This window comes from Trichechus manatus, unplaced genomic scaffold, assembly GCF_000243295.1.
Source record: "Trichechus manatus latirostris isolate Lorelei unplaced genomic scaffold, TriManLat1.0 scaffold00010, whole genome shotgun sequence".
In the NCBI taxonomy this organism is placed as follows: domain Eukaryota; kingdom Metazoa; phylum Chordata; class Mammalia; order Sirenia; family Trichechidae; genus Trichechus; species Trichechus manatus.
Window position 1 is genome coordinate 6976788 of NW_004443946.1, and position 14651 is coordinate 6991438.

General features: G+C 42.1%; 1 protein-coding gene across 1 annotated transcript in view; it reads left to right on the forward strand.

Moving 5' to 3' along the window:
* Nucleotides 1-1695: 1695 nt before the first annotated feature.
* Nucleotides 1696-14651, forward strand: part of LGALS3 (galectin 3) — a 17768-nt gene continuing 4812 nt past the window's right edge. The window contains exons 1-5 of the mRNA XM_004370885.2: nt 1696-1771; nt 8208-8229; nt 8995-9342; nt 11245-11333; nt 13181-13346. Of these exons, the coding sequence (XP_004370942.1) occupies nt 8212-8229; nt 8995-9342; nt 11245-11333; nt 13181-13346 (621 nt within the window). The 5' untranslated portion in view covers nt 1696-1771; nt 8208-8211. The remainder of the gene's footprint in view (nt 1772-8207; nt 8230-8994; nt 9343-11244; nt 11334-13180; nt 13347-14651) is intronic.

A 14651-nucleotide genomic window follows, 5' to 3' on the forward strand; every position in this document is an offset into this window, starting at 1 on the left:
GTTTCATTTTTTTGCAGATGGATATCCAGTTATGCCAGCACCATTTGTTAAAGAGACTGTCTTTTCCCCAATTAATGGACTTTGGGCCTTTGTCAAATTTCAGCTGCTCATAGGTGGATCCAAAGGCTTATTTCTTAGACCCTGACACACTTTCAACGAGCCTGGGTGATACAAGCGGTTTACAATCAGCAGCTAACCTGTGGAAGAAAGGCCTGGAAAAATGCTTCCATAAAGATTATAGTCAAGAAAACCCTATGGAGCAGTTCTACTCTGTAATACATGGGGTTGGTATGAGTTGGAATTAACAGGACGGCAGCAGGTTTGGTTTGGTTTTGGTTTGACATACTTTCAATTTGATGTATGTTGTGATCTTGGTCTTATCTAATACTCTGTGCCTCAGTCTTCTCATCTGTAAAATGGGGATGAAAATAATACCCACGTCATATATGTATGTAAAGCACTAAGCATAGTGCAAGGCATATAATAAGTTCTCAATGAATATTAGCTATTATCATTATCTGAACTTTTAAAAAATCCACCTTGACATTCTTAACCATTTTACTTGGTTATTACCCAATTAAATGCTGCTGAACAAACACCACTTCTCTTTGCAAACATAGCCATTTGCTGTAACAACCTTTCACACAGCCAGCCATACCAAAGACTAAAACTAAACCAGTGGCCATTGAGTCGGATCCAACTCATAGCGACCCTATAGCAGAGAGTAGAACTACTCCACCGGTTTCCAAGGCTGTAAATCTTAACGGAAGCAGACTGCCACAATTTTCACCTCTTCCACATCCTTCACCTGCGGAGCGGCTGATGGGTTCAAACCACCGACATTTACTGATGAGCACCTCAGTGTTTTAACCATTGCGCCACCAGGGCTGCTTTCATACAGCCATAGCTTCGTCCTATCTCCACTTTTACCAAAGGTAATTTTTGTATGTAACTGTTACCGCCTCCAGCTGAACTCTCCCTAATCTTTGAGAAAACAGATATTCGGCCTTCCTAGGAAGTGATTCATCCGTTCGTTTGTTCATTCATTAAGCAAAACTTTACTGAGATCCAAATTCTGAACTAGACGCTGAGGATGTATTGGGGAGCAAAGTGCAAAACAATTCAGGGTGCTCAGTCTGGACGGTGTGTACCCTCACGGTTTCACAGGACCCAGGTCAGAAAGGGGAACAAACAAAAGCCAAGAACGCCGGACCGTCTCACCTTGCATGTCAGAAAACTTTCTGACAGGGATTCCATGTCACTCAAATCAGTGTGCTTTGATGCTGACAGAGGGTTTTGGTAAAGTGAAATGGAGAAGGGATGAGACTGCTTGCGATTCAGGCAGCAGATACACAAGGTTAAATAAAGCAAGCAATAAGCAAAATCTCTAAAAGAAGCGCACACTAACAGCTCCGAAAACTCTCCATCTTCTTTGGAGCTGTAGAAGTGAGCCTGGAGAGAGGGAGATTAACGTGGCCACACACATCTCGGGACTGCCAGGCCGGGGGGCGAGGGGACGCCGCCCTTCAGGCTCCCACCGGCCGGCCTCCCTTCACAGGACCGAGTCTTCCGCGGCGCCGGGGCAGCAGCTCGGGTCTCTCGCGGGGCTCGGACTTCGCCCAGAGAGACGCGAGGCGGGCAGGGCCGGCGCCCCGCCCCGGGCGAGGCGGGGCAGGTGGGGGCATATTCGAGGCGCGGAGCCACCGCCCCGCCAGGACTCCTGGAAGCGGGCGAGACAGCGAGCGAGGCAGCGAGCGGACTCCGGGGCGGGGTGAGCGGCGGCGGCGCGGGGAGTGGGGGCGCGGGCTTGTCGCCCGGCTCGGGCCGGGCAGGGGGGCGGCCCCTCTCTGGAGGGCTCGGCCCGAGCTTGGGAGACCGCGGCGGCCCGGGCCCGGACAGCCGGACACACCGTGCTCTGCCAGCCCGTGCGGCCCGGTGGGCTCCGCCTTTGGGGAGGGGTCCATGGCCTTTGATTTTCGAGGGTCTGAGAGTCGGGAAAAGTTAGCAACGGCTTACAGAGATTCACTAAGCAACGGGCGGGTGTGTCTGTGGATATCCGGCGGGCGGCACAGAGCACCCTCTGTGGCGCCTCGGAGGACTTAGCTACCCCGCCGTCCCTCCCGCCGCCTCTGCCAGCTGTGTTTCATGGACATGAAGTAAATCCGAGTGCATGATAAAGACACTGCCGAACCGGCTAGGTCCAATTGCAGGGGGTTATCAAACCAAGCAACCCTCGGTAGCTTGGTGTTAGGAACCAGGTCCCCTTTCCCCAGTACCCCGAGGGGTAGTGCCCAGTGACTCTATAGGGCGACTGTTGGGACCCATGACTTGGCTGTCCGGACTACTTCTGTGTGTCTGCTGAAGTTTCATTTGCCCATCTTGCTGTGGCGTGAAATGAGTTAACAGTCCCAGCAGCGTGGAGGCAGGGGCTGCAACTCGCTCTCAGAATGATGACCCCACAGAAAATGATGCTTCCCCAAGGCCTGAGAGGGCATGTGCCCCGTTTGGCAAAGCCCTCGAATCCTAAACTTTTGCAAATCAAGCTCCTACCCAGATCAGGTAATTTAGACAGTAAGAACTCAGATCTGTGCTGAGGATATGTGGGGAGTGGCAGAATGTTGGTCTGAGTGTGGAGAGCTCTAGCTAGGGGTTTTTAAAAACATATTTGAGGGTTTATTCTGAATTATCAGTTGCTCACACAAAAACACTAAAATGCTTCCACTCTGAGCAGGAGTTAAAGCCGGGGGTCAGGCACACATAGGTTGAGGTTGTGTCTTAAGCTTCAGCCCAGCCCTTTAAAGTTAAAGATTTCTATTCCAGATACTGTGGAATATTTGTAAAGTGACTCTTGCGAGCTGGGTTGCTGAAGAATGAGGACAGCTGGACCTCAGTGATCTGGTCTGCTTCTGGGAAAGGAATGGAAGGCAGACTCAGTTAATTCTGAAGAAAATGATAGCAATAAAAATTAACCACAAGAGCATCAGACAAAATCTTCAACTTCCAGAACTGATTTGTTTGCCTCAATATTATAAACTTTCTCTCTCTGTATTAGGAAATTGTTCCTATGAAAGTTATAGCTTACTAAGAATAGATTTTCCCACAAAAAATGGTGTTCTTTTCAGACATTGATTTTGATTCCTTAGAATAGGGTCTTTAATTTTTTTGATGGTTGGGCTTCATTCTTGTTCTTTAGGGGGTTGGAGCTGCTTCCTAAATTCATAACATTTAGAGTTTACATTTACATTGAGCATTTATTCCATACTCTGGAGGGAAGTTTGATGGTGGTCCTTGAACGTTTACAGCTCAGAAGTGTTGGAAGGTTGCCTCGCTAAGTTACATAAGTAGCAGAAGAGGGAAGTTTGCCTGGATTGACCCCCAAAGCTAGTGGTTTTCAAGCAGAATAGACGAATCTCTCTCTGTTGAGGAGTAGGTTTCTGTGCCACACATACACATAGGTGCTTCATAAAAACTTTTGATCTGTTGCTAGCAAGGTCAAGAGACTCATGTTGGTCTTATCTATAATTTAGGTTTGCTTGAAAACCGAAACCAAACCTGTTGCTGTCATGTCGATTCCGACTCATAGCGACCCTATAAGACAGAGTAGTAGAACTGCCCCATAGGGTTTCCAAGGAGCAGCTGGTGGATTTGAACTGCTGACCTTTTGGTTAGTAGCCTGAGCTCTTAACCTAGAACCCTCATTAGCCAGACTTTAAATCGTAACTGCTGCAGAGAACTGTATTCATGTAGTATAACTTGACAGTCTTGTGTTGATCTTAGTATCACTAGGCATGTAAACACATACCTGAGCCTCATGGTGACTGATCTAAAACATAGCCTTTCCTTCCTGAGATGGCTTAGGACACAACTTCTGCGGAGGGCAGCTGGGTAGCTCTTTGTGTCTGTTGCCTAAACGGGTTCTTCCTAGTAAACTGGTTCTTCCTACTAAACTGGAACTGGGTAACTGATGAGCCTGCCAGAACAGTGCTTGCTGTATACTTCCAGTTTGCTGTTGACTATCACTGTTTTGTCTTGACTGCTGTTCAGCTTTTCCATAGGGGAAAAAATCAGTAACTGAGAGCACAAAGTAACTTTACCCCCCTTGATGCTGAGGAACTATGATGAGGAAGACATCCAAGAAGAGGACTGGTCTCCTTTATCCCAAGTCAGCATCATTGAATTCAGCTTTGGAAAACAGACCTTCCTCAAGCCCTGCTCTGCGTTTCTGCAAGAGCGGGAAGTAGACTGCCTCTCCTGGGTTCTTTAGGGAGTAGAGTGGTGCAGCGCCCTGGGTTTCTGAGGAAATATGTTCATGATCTTCTTCTGTTACAGCTTGTATAAAGATCTGCTCTGAAACTGAGCAGAAGTTTCCCAAGTGTTCCTGGAAAGCCAGACATAACTGGATTAATTGCTAGGTGGGCCTAGAATAGCACAGTGCAGTGGATAGCTACTAGTTATTCAAGGGAAAAGCTACCAATTAACAGCCGATTAACATGGTCTACCTTCTGACTCATGTTTAAATTCCTCATTCTAAAGCTACACTGAACTATAAGTATAGTTTTCCCAAATGTGGAGACACAGGTAGTATCTCTGCCTCTCTCTCTTTTGCTTTTCTTTCATTCAGTGTTTCTTTTCTGATTCTGGGAATGCCAGGATGGAATTCACATATCTGTGGAGTGGGAATTTTTTTTTTTTTTTACATTTGATTGTCTCTCTTTCTATAAACCACTCATCTGGTTAAAAAAAGAAAAGAAAAATTTCCTAGGCAAGTAAGGATGATATTTAGTCAAATAGATATCTACTTAAAAAAAAAAAAAGTTCTGAGTTTACCCACCTTGACTTCAAAAGAGCATTGGTATAACCCTTTTGAAAAAGGATCTGATGTTTGGAGGTTGACATAATTAAAACAGTGTGTACTCCATTTTTGGAAAAGTACACTTTATTGGTTAAAATGTGGTTATAATTAGCAAAGTGACTGTGCGAAATGGCATCCTGGTATTCGACATTACTGAGTCAGCTGGTAGCTGGTTAGTTTTCTGACAAAAGCATAATCTTGTTTTTTAATTTGTTTACCGTTTCAGCATGTTATGTAGTTCTGGTTGAATAAGCCAGAGAATTAATTTCTAAATGAAATTATTAACACTTTCAAAAGACTATACTTTGAAATTTCAAAGTGTGAGGTGTTATATTTGTGTAGAAGGAGCCAGAACCAGGAGTCAGGAGACTTGGGCCCTGGTCCTTGGCCTGCCAGTGACAGTATGACTTTGGGCCAACAGTAAGCTCTGAGCCTCAATTTCCTCAATTCTAAACTGGGAATACTGTACTAATTTTCCCATCAGTCTCATAAGATTGTTATCAGAATAGGTAAAATATGTGAAAGTGCTTTGTAAACGGAAAGGCACTACACAAAGGCAGGGTGTTATTATTCTAATGGGCTTGTCTGATGTGTCACAACACAATCCAAACTGTCATCCAAGGCGTATGTGAAACACAGTGGAAATAAAGTGAAATCTGCTTTGTTGCTCAAATTGTATTTGGCTGAGTTGAAAAACAAACTGATGTTTGAGCAAAGGCTTTGAAAAAAATAAAAGTTAAATTTTAGAAATGCCCTCTTTATGTGAGTTTCTGATTGTAATTGGCCCTTAAACACATATTAGTTTGATTGGACTTATGGTCATAAGCCCATTGTACTTATTGGCCTTTATGAGGCCAATGACACAAATTCAGCTGGTTTTAACAATTGAAACTACATTTTTGTTATTTACTCAACTGTGTGTACATTTATATAAAGATACACATGCTAAATCAACCTAGACCACTGGTTCTCAACCCAGCACAGTTTTGTCCGACAGGGACATTTGGCACTATGAGTTGTCACAACTGGTTGGGGGGGTGCTACTGGCATCTTGTATGTTGAAGCCGGGAATGCTGCTCAACATCCTACAATGCATAGAACAGCCCCGAACAACAAATTGTCCAGCCCGAAATGCCGATGATGCCGAGGTTGAGAATAAGCCCTCAGGCAATGAAGACATTTAAATTAAGTAAAAACACTTATAAAATTATTGCTGGGTCTTTGCTATGTTACCCAAGGGTAGAAGAAGACTTTGTGCCACCCAAGGAACTAAGTTTTCTGTGCATCTTGAAGTTCAAGATTGTTTCCTACTAGCACCCAGAATGAAAAAGGCTTTATTTTCTTTACCTAAGAAATTCCCTTTCTTTTCCTTTTCTGTATCAACTCTTTCCTCGAGTTCCTCCTGTAGTAGCAACACAGCCTTCTAGGCTGTGGCAGCCTTTTGGGAGAAGGAGGCACAAGCATAGAAGCCCCCAACTTATGCTTTAATAGTTCAAGTACTGTAAGAAATACTGTGAATGGAATTTGTAGTAGGCTCTGGGAGAGTCAGGCTCTGTGATTTCCTTGTAAAACTGCCAGCATTTTCCCACTCTGTAAGATGGACGGAGCCCCAGTGGTACAGTGATTAAGTGCTCAGCTGATAATCGAAATGTCAGTGGTTCAAATCCACCAGCTACTCCTCAGGAGAAAGATGTGGCAGTCTACTCCCATGAAGATTACAGCCTTGGAAACCATATGGGGCAGTTCTACTGTGTCCGACAGGGTCACTATGACTTGGAATTGACTCAACGGTAACAGATTTGATATGATAGACATGATAATAACCTACCTGCTTCAAAATATGTTTGAGAATGCCCAGGTTAATGATATGTGCAAAAAAAATTTTTAGTCAAAGGTAATATTTAACTGTGATAAAAATAGCAGAGGGTAGTGTAATATTTCTGGTGTGTGTCCTAGCAAGAGCTCTGCCTGTTTGAGTTTTTATAGAAAAATTTAATATTTTATATTTCTTGGATGTATCAAGTAGACACCATTCATTGGATCCCTTGGGGGCAATGTTATTTCTTAAAACAATTGAGTAAATATCAGAAGTGAGCAAATCAAGGAAAAAGGAATTCTGATTATTTCAAGTTATAGGTACTTTTGGCCATAGCAAAGGCAATCCTGGGTTTAGAAAGAACTCACCCCAGCCTCAGGAGATCAAAGTGCCTCCCTCCCCTCACTGCCAAAGCCTGAAGTAGGTGTAAAACATCTTGCATTTGGAGACTTGGCAGATGGGAAGAAAACGGGAGAAAGCAGGAATGATGTCTCAGGGCTACCCCTGGAGAGGCATCTTTGGGCAAGGCAAACCCACCTTGGTAGTGTTTTCTGTCACATTGCCCGACTTTTTCACCTTACTTTGTTAAATCCTGCCAGGGATTTCATTTGGAATACCAGGCATATTTTTTAAAAAGCATCAAGCATGTTGGCCTGCTTTTCTTCTTCATTGCTCCACCTCCAAATCTTATCTCTCCTTCAACAGGTGTAGCTTAAATGACATTTCCGTCAAGGTGTCCCCTTCCCCCTTAGAAGGAACCTTTTCAGTTTTGAATTCCCATGACACACTGCCTGACTCACAGCATCCATTGCTTTTCATTTTGCATTTTGATGTGTCTCATCTCCCCTGCTGGACTGCAAACCCTTTGACCATACAGATCTTGGCCTATTCGTGTTCACACCCAGGCTGGAGCCCACACAGTGCCTGGCCCAGAGCCGGCATAAATGTGTGCAAATGAAGGAATAAATCATCGGGCGGCAACTATGTCTGGTGGTCCTTCTTTCATATCTTAGTAGGAATCACCAACGCTGCTTTCATCCTAAAACCCAGAAGAGGGTATAGGGCCGTAGTGGGAATGAAAGGGGAGGTAGGCGATACAAACACACTGAACACTTTGTAAGGGTGGTGGAGGAAGAGAGCAAGAAGGAAGAAGGTGAAGGAGGACCAAAGATAAACCATGACTACATTTTTTTGCCTTGGAAAGGGAGAAAACATTTTCTTTGTTCTTCTCCCTCCTGCATCATATGGTCTCTTACTCCCAGAATTTAGAACACAGGCTAGTGTGATTAGGGTTCAACTAAAGTCATGAGTTAAATAGGGTTTTGTTATCTAGCTGGAGGACATCCCCACCCTTGATGAGACCGTTTTTTATGGTTCGACTCTATTGACTTAGGCATATTTTGGGAATAGAATGGTTTGTGCAGAGAAAAATACCTGACTAGAACAGCACAATGAACTATCTTGTTAAATTTAATGGGAATTGGTGAAACCTTTTAGGATCAAATGGTAACCTATCTTTTTAAAACTTTTGCCTTTCAGGAAAATGGCAGACGGTTTTTCGGTAAGTGTTTTATGTCTGTTTTCTTACCCTAATATACATTTCACGGAGGTGGAGGCTTTTGTTTTTACCATCAGACTTTTCTGCTTTAACTCTGGCCTCGCCTGTCTTAGGAGGGCTTGTAACCTGGAATCCTGTTCTCCCAACAACAGATTTGGGACGAAAGCCAGGCAGAGAGATACTTGTGACTCACAAACAGTTTCGGGAAAAGCTTAGGACAGAAGAGGGTGGATTCTACCAGCTGGAACTGAGAAATACTCAAGACAAAAAGAAGTGCGGTGTAGTCGAGCAACCTGATGTCTCAGGTTGATTAGAAAGTATATGCTTTTACCCATTGCTGTTGAGTTGATTCCAATTCATAGCAACCCTATAGGACAGAGTAGAACTGCCCCATAGGGTTTCCAAGGAGCGGCTGGTGGATTCAAACTGCTGACCCTTTGGTTAGCAGCCAAGTTCTTAACCACTATGACACCAGGGCTTTTAGATAGAGGATTACTAGCTCTGGACTTCAGCAAATCACAAGAATGCAGCCCTCCGTGATCTGAGATGATGGCAGCCAAGAATAAAGTTAGAGGGTATATATAACCCCACAGTTTACTTTTAGTTTTAGGAACTCTAACTATGAAAACTATTAATAGGTGACATATTTATGGATCCAAATTTCATATGTTCACTATATCCCAATACTTATTAGATCACATATTCCTGTTTTCATAAAAATCCTGTTTTTGTGAATGTTTTCCATCTTGTAATTATTTTTCTTTCTAGCTTAATGATGCCTTGACTGGGTCTAGAAACCCCAACCCTCAAGGATGGCCTGGCGCATGGGGAAACCAGCCTGCTGGGCCAGGGGGCTACCCAGTGGCCTCCTATCCTGGGGCCTACCCCGGGCAGGCACCTCCTGGGGCTTATCCTGGGGCGCCACCTTCTGGCACCTACCCTGGCCCAGCACCTCCAGGGGCTGCCTACCCTGGCCCAGCACCTCCAGGGGCTGCCTACCCTGGCCCAGCACCTCCAGGGGCTGCCTACCCTGGCCCAACTGCACCTGGAGCCTACCAGAGCGGAGCTGGTGCCTATCCTGCTGCTAGTCCCTACGGCGGCTTGGCTGAACCACTGGTGAGATGGAGTTAGTTATTTTACATACTTGACTGTGATCAGGACAAAGCTAATGAAGAATGTAGCTATTGTCTGGGACAATGGAGCCATCACTTTTCAAGGACTAGTCATAGTGTATGTTGGTTCAGTAGAAATATGATTGTTCATATTGAGTTTACTATGTGTACTGTTAGTGTAAAGAAGCTAATGAATCTTTTGAAGGAATCTGTAAGGTTGCTTTAAGGTAAATGAAGTTAAGATCATAGCAGTGGGGGAAAGTTTTGGTTATTATTATTAATTAACACTGAGTACTCAACACATGCCAGAGTGTGCTTCTATATGGATTATCTCATTTAACCCTACAACCACCCTCAAAGTACTCTTATTATCTCCATTTTACACACGAGAAGTTACATAACATGCTTAGGGTCATAGAGGGGAAATGTGACGGTAATCTGGTTTTGAAAACTTTTTTCTTGTGATTGAATTGAATTTTCATTCTAAGTGAATTCTAACTGTAAAACTTAACTCTATGGGGGATCCAGACACATCTGAAACACAGATCCTGCCCTTCCAGGCTTATAGTCTAGTTGGGACATAAGATACAAATATGAGGAAAGAGTTAAATATGGTATTAGACCATTTAGGACTATGTAGAAGACAGCACAAGGTAGTATCTGATCCCTTGTTTGGTCATCTTAGAGGAGGTATGGGGAAAGTAGGTGGTATTGAGCTGGGCCTACACTAGAGACAAGTAAGTCGGTTGCAGACAGAGGGGGACCTGAAGGCTGTGGAGAGGTGGAGGCAGATGTGAGAGAGATTGTATAGGAAGATATTCCCACCCCAGGATCTAGTGATTAGGCCTTAGGGTGGACAACTTTCAAGTCTGGACAACTAGAGCATCAGAAAGCATCAGCCTAAACTGAGAACTCAGGAGGGGGAAACTGATGGTGAGGCAGGGCAGGGGAGACAATTCCAGTTCACATCTGTTGGATTCAAGGCACTAGCAGCAAATCCAGATAAAAGGAGGTACAAGACTGTTAAGGTGAAAGATTGGGGCTAGAAATTAAAAAAACTGGAAGATAATTGAACCCATGGGAACAAAAGAACTTCACAGGGAAAAAAACAAATGAAGAGGCCAAAGATAGAACTTTAGGAATATAAACAGTACCTTGATCATAGCCAAAAAAAAAAAAAAAACCATTGCCGTCGAGTCCATTCCAACTCATAGCGTAGAGTAGAACTGCCCCATAGGGTTTCCAAGGAGTGGCTGGTGGATTCAAACTGCTGACCTTTTGGTTAGCAGTCGACCTCTTTAACTACTATGCCACCAGGGCTCCACCTTGAACATAGATGTTTAAAAATATCTGTGGAGTAAACTAGGAAGGGTATTAACTAGAAAGTGTTTATTCCACAGATATTCACTGGGCACTTGCTGTGTACAAAGCACTGTCCTAGTGCCGTGTGGATACTGAATGTGATGCAATGCCTGCCCTCAGGGAGAATAACCCCATAGAGGCAACTGCATGTTTAGAAATAACCACGCTGAAATATATGACAAAGGTCTTAAGAGTGGCACAAAAATGTACTTTGATTGCAAGGTCTAGTTCAAGCCTTTTCAAAAAATAGTCTAAGTGAATGAGTTAGATTGGTATGGTCCCTGGTTATATGAGCCACAGTGCTCAGAAAGGGAATATTCTCTGCTTTTGCCATCAATTAACTGATGGTTTTATTCTCAGTTATTATTTCTGCACACGGAGTCTTACTTCTTCAGGTCCTAGACAGGGTGGCCTGAGATTCTTGACAATGGGCTTAAATTAGGGTTGCACTTTAATAGTGATTGGACTTTAGCAACATCTTTTCCTTTTTTCCCCAAGAAAACATGACTGTTTCTTTATTGACACATTTGTTTTTGCATTCCAGACTCTGCCTTATGACCTGCATTTGCCAGGAGGAATCATGCCTCGCATGATGATAACAATTCTGGGTACAGTAAAGCCCAATGCAAACAGGTAAAGAGAAAAATTAGCAAGCCTAATGCATTCGTTAATTGATTTTTGAATAAGGATAATAATATATTTTGAATTTTAATAGGATTTTTTAGAATTACATATTTAGAATCTTGGCTATACCATAGTATAGGATTAGCCCGTAAATCAATACTTGTTCCCACTTGGGAGTTCTACTTTGTGAGGGCAAAGAGGAAGAACAGAAAAAGATTCTGTTGATTCTTCCTGGTGGTCAAAGCCTTAGAATAAAGGAAAGTAGAGCCTTTGTAATGTAATGCTTGTCCATACCTCTGCCTCTGAGCCATGTCTAAAAGAACAAGCCTACATTCTATATCTAGATGTCTACCAAAATTAGGGTCAAAACCAAAAAGATCCTATTGGACCTAATTCTGAGTTGATCTTGGAGCTTGACTATTCTACCAGTCTGTACTCATATTGATAAGAATCTCCCTGCATTTGGGCAGGTCCCAAATCTCTCAAGCTCTGTTGCCATTGCCATTTCCTTCTTCACACTGGGCATGACAGTAGAGTCACAGATCCCTACGGTGTCAGCCTGGTCTCAGTGGCAGTGTCATCTCACTTTGGATAGTAATATGCTTATTGCAAAAGAACTTGGTATTTTAGGATTGTTGCTTTCCTTTTAAAAGCTTTTGAGGCAGCTTAGGGTGCTGCATTTTCACTTCTGTGAGCTCTGGCCTCACGATCTTTGAAGGGTTTTCATGAGTAGAGGTAGTAAAGAGAGAATTACAGCTGAATGAATGAAAATACAGCTATTGGATATTTAATCAAATACAAATCCTATTGCCATTTGACTATCTTGGTCCCTTCCGTGTGAATTTAATCATTGAGAGATACATATGTGGTTGAATATGACTGAGTCAGTCAGAATACCTAGAAAATCACTGTTAGACTAACAATGTTAGTAGATTTAGAGTTCAGACATTGCTTTAAAACAAGAATACCAGCTAATTCTGTTGCTAGTGCCCTCAGGGACAGGGTTAGTCCTTTAGCAATCAAAGGGGAACTTATGTTTGTATTAACATTCAAGGAGAAGGAACAGTGTCAAAAAGTTAAACTAGCACTTTCATTAATTCCACTTAACATCATGGAATGTTTAAAACGTCTATTGTCATGACTTTACAACTTAGTATGAAGATACTGAACATTAACCACATTATCCATTCTTGCTATTTTATGAGAACTAGGTTTCTGGTTAACTGTAAAGAAGGCAGGTATTTGTTAACTCTTAAGTATACAATTGACTTTCCTTTAAAAAAAACAAAAACCAAACCCATTGCCAACAAGTCGATTCCGACTTATAGCAATCCTATAGGACAGAGTAGAACTGTCCCATAGGGAATCTAAGGAGCAGCTGGTGGCTTTGAATTGCTGACCTCTTGGTTAGCAGCCGAGCTCTTAACTACTGTACCACCAGGTGCTACAAGCAACCTGGCGCGCAGAAAAGAGGGTAAGCATTAGGATCTATACCGTAAGGCATCAAGTGTCCTCAAAGTGGCTCTAAACTTCTACTAAGAAACTTCAAAGGGTTTTCATGAATAGAGTTAGTAAAGAGAGTATTATAGCTGAATGAGAAGGATGTGACAAAGAGACAAGAAAAATCATCACATATTGCCTAGCTTATCTTTAGATATGATGGTAATTATATAGAATACAAGGCCTGGTATACTTTCCAATTTGAATCTGTTCGCTGGTTTATTTGCTTTCTGTTCAGAAAATTCTCCTATATTTTATAAAATGATTTGCTCTTTAGAAAATTAGGTTCTTCACTTGATGCAAATGTTGTACAACTTTAATCATTTTAATAATTGTGGTTTTTGGTTTAAAAACAGAATTGCTTTAGATTTCATGAGAGGGAATGATATTGCCTTCCACTTTAACCCACGCTTCAATGAGAACAACAGGAGAGTCATTGTTTGCAATACAAAGCAGGATAATGTCTGGGGAAGAGAAGAAAGACAGAATGCTTTCCCATTTGAAAGTGGTAAACCATTCAGAGTAAGTTATTGCTACTATTATATATTGATAATGTATATTTCTCATGGGGAATTACTCTCAAATCACAATGCACTTGAAATGAATATTTATCACCTGTTCTGGGGCACCTAACTAGTATATCTCCTCCCCATCCCAGGGGACCAGGCTCGGCAGGCTGGGAACATAGCCAGAAGTGGCGTACTTCCCCAGCTCCTTTCAAGCCCTCACCATCATTACCATTACCAGCCCCTCTGCTTTAAGTCTTTTTGGAAATGAAAAAAAGGAAAAAGGCAGAAATTCTTTATGGTATAGTTGGACTAAGACTTAGTCGATCAAAACTAATTTTTTTTAAATTCTAAAATTAATACTTGTTTTATTATGAGAAGAATTTATAATTTTTATCAAGTAAAAAGTCTTCCATCCTTTTCCCCTTCCTCTCCTAAAAAAGGTTACAATTTGATATCTTTTCAGTAATTTCTGACATTCAACATACTTTTCATTTTTAAGCACAAATAAGATTTCCTGCTTCAACAAATATTTATTGGGTCAACAGCATTGGGCTAGGGTTGAGTAGAGTGGTCAGTAAAACAACCGGACTATAATAGAAGCTCCACAAGGGCAGGGCTGATAGGGACCATGTGCTTCATTTGGTGGCCATCTTTCCATTTCATTGTTTAGATTTGTGATAATTTCAGTTCCCTATTGATGAAGATTATTTCCAGGTTTATTTTACTAAACTACTGTAATAACTATCTTTATACATGTATCTTTGCTTCCTAGAAGAGTAATTTCATTCAAAGAGTACACACGTTTAAAATTTAGATAAGATGTTGCCAAATTACTGCTTCCAAACGATGTGAGGACTATCTGTTAGAAGAGCATGTTTCCCCTACCCTTGCCAGAACTCATCAAAATAAAGAAGAAAAGCATAAAGTCTCAGTAAACACAGAATCTACAAAAACGGAAAAAAAAAAAAAAAAAAACCACAAACAAAAGGAATTCAGCACAGAGAGTTAGAGAAACAAAGAAAATGTCAGCACCACAAGAAAAGTGCTACAAAATGACAGCAATCAACTCGCACCTATCAATAATCACATTGAACATAAATGGCCTAAATGCACTTATAAAGAGACAGAAAGTGACAGAATGGATAAAAAACAAGACCTATCTACAAGAGACACTCCTTAGAAACAAAGACATAAATATATTAAAAATCAAAGGATGGAAAAAAATGTATCAAGCAAACAGCAACCAAAAAAGAGCAGGAGTGGCAATACTAATCTCAGATAAAATAGACTTTAAAACAAAATCCACCATAAAAGACAA